The sequence below is a fragment of the Cherax quadricarinatus genome, chromosome 55 (genome assembly GCF_038502225.1).
Source record: "Cherax quadricarinatus isolate ZL_2023a chromosome 55, ASM3850222v1, whole genome shotgun sequence".
Lineage (NCBI taxonomy): Eukaryota > Metazoa > Arthropoda > Malacostraca > Decapoda > Parastacidae > Cherax > Cherax quadricarinatus.
Genome location: NC_091346.1, coordinates 15356656 through 15362439, shown reverse-complemented (window position 1 = coordinate 15362439; position 5784 = coordinate 15356656). Strand labels below are relative to the sequence as shown.

Sequence of the window (5784 nt, the reverse complement as noted above, 5' to 3'; positions counted from 1 at the left end):
CTCATCTGTAGAATCATGAATGTAAAAAACTCTTTTCCCTGCTAGTTGAAGCTGTGTGAAGCTAGTTATGGGGAAGCCTGGCATTTCGGCGAGTTCTAAGTGACCCTTAGAAGGCATTCTTGTGACTGTGAAATTGAGAAGTTCGTCAGCACTGTTTACATCACTGGTACTGAGAATGGCTGTCGTCAGAGCCACTCTTCCTCCCTCGGGAAGTTCAACTCCTTTGTTTATAATGATGGGATATATATTGTCCTCACCTTTAATGTTGATGTAGAAAATTCTGTCCGAGTTTGTGTTTTTACCATCCGTCAGATCAAACTTAAGTGAGTCCCTCACACCGGGAAGTCCTGTGTGTCGGTACTGAATCACACCATCGTCAATGTTCCTCTGGCTGAAATTCATCCCAACCTTGAGGTCATTTAAGAGCAGTAATGTAGTGAGTTCTAGGAACTCGATCACACCGAACCTAGGAGTTTCACGGATGATATATGTGAGATTTTTGTCATCTGAATCTAGATCCTGAGCCATCAACTCCTTATTGGTGATTATAGTTGCTTCTTGAATGTCAACCTGGATGCCAGTGTTGAAGGTGAGCCTAGGTGCCTCATCGTCCTCTGGCAGAATCCTGACTTTGACTTCTCTTGTGACCAGGTGCTCTGGGTTGCCATCTGTGAGCTGCAATTCAAAGTCATCTTTCGTGGTTTCACTGTCGTCATGGCTGTACACAATCTTGGATGAGATTTTCAGGTCTTCCATGGTAAATTGATCTATAACCCTGAACCCTGAGGGCCCTTGGTGCAACACTCGACCATGCTTAGGCTTTCTAGAGACCCTGAAGACAAGCTGGTCGTTAGAGCTGTCTCTGTCAGTAGCTTCAATAACCGAAGGCTCCATGATCAGATCCATTCCTTCCATGACAACAAATTCTTTCAGAAATAATTCAGGCATTTCATCATTGTTTGGATATATGAAGATGTTTAGTGTGGCTTCGGGCGACCTGTTGATGCCATCCGTACAGTAGAACACCAGGTGATCCTTTCTTGGCTCCACCTTAGTGTAAACACTCTGAACGTAGTTAAGATGAGCTGACGTTATATCGGTCAGGCTGAAGGATGTGATGGGGATGCCTTTCCTTGACATCTGGTGACCTTGTGCTGGAGACGTATTCTCTACATAGCCACTCGTTGGCTGCTTGGTGATAATACAAGTGAGTTTCTCGTCATCTGTGTCTGTGTCACTGAGCATGAGTTGCATGACTGTTATCACTGACTTTGATGTCTCCTCGACGGTGATGTCAGAGTGTATAAACACCTGGGGAGGAATGTTATCAATTGGTTCTACCGTGACGATGATCATAACTTCTTCGAGTCTGTTCCCGCCGTAAGTATAGTCATCTGACATGTCAGAGAGAATGAGGGTAAAATTATCTGTGAGTGAATACTTTCCGATGTCTCCTCCGTCATGGTTGTAGGTGACCTCTTTTTTCTCTATTGACATTTGGGTGAAACTCGAAGTGGGAACTCCACTGAGCAGAATTCGCCCATAACTCGGTGCATCTTGCACGATGAATGTGAGTCTGTTTGGCTGAGAATCTGGGTCGGTAGCTCTAAGAACCTTACTGGTGATGAAAGTCCACTGACCCTCCTTGACCTTGACCATGGCACCCACAGTGTTTTGCTCTCGATCTAGCTGGGGCGGCTCGTCGTCTATAGCTTCAATTTCAATAAAGAAGTTGATGGACAAAGTGTGAATCCCATCAGTAACTTCTAACTTAAAGCTATCTTTGTCCATCTCGTCTTTACCATTGTTCAAGTATCTGATGGATTTGTTGACGATATCTTTACGTGTGAACTCGTTTCCCACTGTCATACTGAGGGTATTGTACAGTAGACTGCCGTAGCTGGGAACTTGTATTACTCTCAACACCAAGTTATCTACATTCGTGTCAGGGTCAGAGACGTCTAAATGATGTGTGGTAATGACCACTTCACTCCTCTCTCGTACTTCCTTCAGGCCTCTGTTATGTACCTCTGGTGGCTGGTTATCAACTGGTGTCAAGAAAATGGTAAATGTCTGTCCCGAAAGGTGATTTCCGGCCTCGTCACTCACCTGAAACTGAAACTGGACAATTCTTGGAACGATCCCAAGTTCATGATCCGGTGGTTTATAGGAGATCTTGTGATGGTTGATCTGAGCTTGAGTAAAAGATACAACAGTAGTTTCTGGGGCATCAGTCAGAACGATGCTTCCTGGAGACATCAGGTCATTAATATCGACGTTGTGAAGAAGATGAATGTGATATACCAGTGACGTGTCCCTAGAGTCGAGGTCCATGTAATGCAGATTGTCTCTGGTGAGAGGCGTTAGCTTGTGTTCGTGGACTACGAGCAACAGGGAGCACCCACTGTTCAACTCAGGAGGAATATCATCCACTGGCAAAACCTCAACGATTATTTCTATGGTTACAGATTCATTTGGAGGTTCAGCGTTATCAGTGAGTCTGAAATATATTCTGTCTGTCGCTGGCATTGTCTGATGTTGCCCCAGATGAATGTAATGCAGGAAGCCGTCAGTTATGTCTCTCTGTGTCCACTTTATTATTGACTTCTCGTACTGATCACTGATGTATTGCCACTGCTCTGGGTTGGGCGGGAGGGAAGAACGACGTAGGATCAGTGTTCCTAACTGTGGGACAGGATCCTGGATAATAAAAGTAATGTTTGCATCATCACTGTCAACGTCTGTTGCGCTCAGAATGAATGGCGTGATCTGAACCACCTCATTCTTTCTCACTCTGAATCCGGTGTTGATGTGGGCGATTGGAGGCTCATCGTTCTCGGGAAAGATGGTAATGGGAAACAGAAACTCGACTTCGTGCTGGTTGTCGCTCATTCTCAAGAGGACGTTATCAGCGTAAGTGTCTGTGTTGTCATGTTGGTAGACTACCACTCCTGTGTCTAGATCAGCCGGGGAGAAGATCTTGGTTGGAGTGCCCATTAACAAGAGACGCCCATGTCTCAGCCCACCTGTGACTGTCAGCGTCACATCTCCTAAATTATCTTCGTCTGCGATTTCAAGGTTTTGTGCAGAGCTGAGACGCCGAGATTGTCCCTCGTATAGTTTCAGTCCTGCATTCTTGGTGGTAATGGGAGCCCTGGTCCTCTTCGGGTTTACTACAATCATAACTTTAAATGGTAGTGAGGCTAAGCCTTCATCGTCGAGAACTTCAAACTCAATATCAAAAGTTCGCTTTGAGTTGGAATCCTCCGCCGGTGGTTTGTATAAGATCTTCAAGTCAGTGATATCTCTCTGGTGGAATGAGGTGACGGGTAGGTTCTGGTCATCAGTGCTGACGAGAATACCCTCTCCATAATCCAACGCTTTGGTAACGTTGAAAACCAATCGTTCTGGTGGGGTTTCACCGTCCACAACGGTTACTACTGACCCTGTCAGGGCAGTCATGACAAACTGATTCACATCCAGGAGGAGCAAAGACTCGAAGGATACGCTTGGAGGAGTGTTGTCTCTCCCGGGGTGGATGCGCACGGGAAACTGGAAATATTCCTGCTTGAGCAGTGTCATTGAATCCCTATCATACAGCTCCACTACGGCAGGAATTTGGTCGTGTTTGGTTGAAGATTCCACTGTGTGCTGATACCTAATTCCTGACTCCAGAAACTTATAACATGGAAGCATGTAATCTACAGGAGTGTCTATGGCAGAAACAACAGTCCCATACCTTGGCAGTTCAGAGTGCTTGTGAAGGAGGGTGATCTTGCAGTCATGACGGGACTCGTCGAAGGCAAACACTGTATTGCTTCTGTCGATCTGGTTACTTGTGCCCAAGAGCTTGTCCACGCTGAGAGGAACCAACTTTGTCACCATCTCCAGCTGCATGTCGTAAAGTATCTTAGTGGAGAGGGTAAAGGGGATGATAAAGGTGTCTCGGCGAGTGTCGTAGCGCATCAAGAGTTTGACGGTGTCCTCTGACGGGTACTGACCACCCAGGTGTGTGTATTGCACTTCGTGAAGACCAAACTTACAGGAAAAGTTTGATGGCATTAGTTTTCCCGGTCTTTGAGTCACGGGTTCATTATTGATGACCATTACTTGGCAACGATGACCTGGCAAAACCTTAATTTTAAGGTCATTCTCCGAGTCCATGTACTTGACTCTCCCGTAGGGAACCTCTAACAAGCGATTCACAAGAATGATATCCTTCTCTTCAATAAAGTCTTCGTAAAGATTTCGATCATCATAAGTGGCTTCAAACGACCCTCCAATGAACTCATCTTCCTCGTAATAGTTGTCATTCTCATCAGGGTGCCTACTTGAGGGTGCAAGAAGCCCGGTGCCGTCGGTGGGGAAAGCATTGCTAGCAGACAAATCAGACTTTTCACGTTGTTCACTTACATCTATATGACCTGTGATTCCGGTTTCGGGGGGTTCTGAACCTCCAATTTTCTCTCTTCCACCTACAGAACCTCTCGAATCCTCGAAACTGAACCGATCCAATCCGACATCACCGCCCTGAGTGTCAATTCCTTCAGTCTGATCACTCCTGCTGTTGAGATTTTGTTGGGAGTTGGCCAAGAGGGATGTGTGTAGAGGAAACTGTCTTAGGGGGAACACTGACGTTGATGGAGACGAAGAGGTGAATCCTGACGAAGCGTCTTGTGTCAAACCAGGCATCAAGGAGCTGTCGCCCTCTGGAAGAGAGTCAGGGAGAACTCCTTCAGGTGACGCCGTCGAGAAGACTGCCCTCGCTGGTGCCAAGAGCGTGGGAGAGGACCACCCGGGGTCGTTAGTCTTCCCGGAGATGAAATTCTGGTCGTACTCGGAATAGTAATCGTACCCGTCGTGGTCATCGCCGCTATAGTCGTACCAGTAGTCGTCTTGACTCACCACACTATACATCAACATATCACATGTAGCTGCTAACAACGCTATAACTAAACTTGATCTCATTCTGACGACCACAGAAGTATTTACTCACTAAAATTCAATAATCAAATCACTGGCCAGCCAACGTGAAAACCTGAGATTATCACAAAATAACAATTCGATACACAGTCCACATGACCAATCACAATGTCAGTACATCATAAATAGCATATAAAGACTATACGAGAACGTCTCACTCTATCTTCGTACATTAAAAAACGAATGTGTAAGTTCTGCATCAGACAGAGAGTACATAAATATATTTAGCTCTTACATTAAACGCGCAGTGAGAGTAAACATCATCATGCCCCGCCCCGGAAGATCGACGAAGTTTTTCGCTCTACGGGCAGCTGCGTGTATTTGTCGGTCTGTGTGTTTGCCAGGTATACCAGTCACCACCACTACCACCTCCACCACCACTACCCAACCACGACCTCTGGGCACGACGCCTGCCCACACACTGCCCCTCCGCGCCTCTTACATCCAGCGTCGCTACTTTTGCCCCCACGTTGTCTGGTATAGTCTCCCCTTCCCTCCCCTATCCCTGATACACACACACACACACACACACACACACACATAGCTGTCATCATCACTCATCAGCCTCCCCACACAACCAGGCGATGCCATACTAAGAATTCATATACTCTTCCTTCTATGTCACTCCTTCCTTCATCCTTCACCCTCCCTCCTTTCCTTTCTTCCTCCTTCCCTCCCTCATTTTCTCTCTAATCCGCCAACACTCGCTGCCATACCAGTGCCATAGTCCTGGCATTGACCTCTCCGTCCCCCGGGACCCTATGAGGCACTCACTTATCCCACCTCACTGACACACTTCAT

The 5784-nt window shown here is 46.6% G+C and overlaps 1 protein-coding gene across 1 annotated transcript in view; it reads right to left on the bottom strand.

The window, feature by feature from the left end:
* The window catches only part of LOC128698998 (FRAS1-related extracellular matrix protein 2), a 63501-nt gene extending 58075 nt beyond the window's left edge, over positions 1 to 5426 (bottom strand). Inside the window, exon 1 of the mRNA XM_053791507.2 lies at positions 1 to 5426. This exon is cut by the window's left edge and continues 679 nt beyond it. Within this exon, the coding sequence (XP_053647482.1) occupies positions 1 to 4968 (4968 nt within the window). The 5' untranslated portion in view covers positions 4969 to 5426.
* Positions 5427 to 5784: the final 358 nt, after the last annotated feature.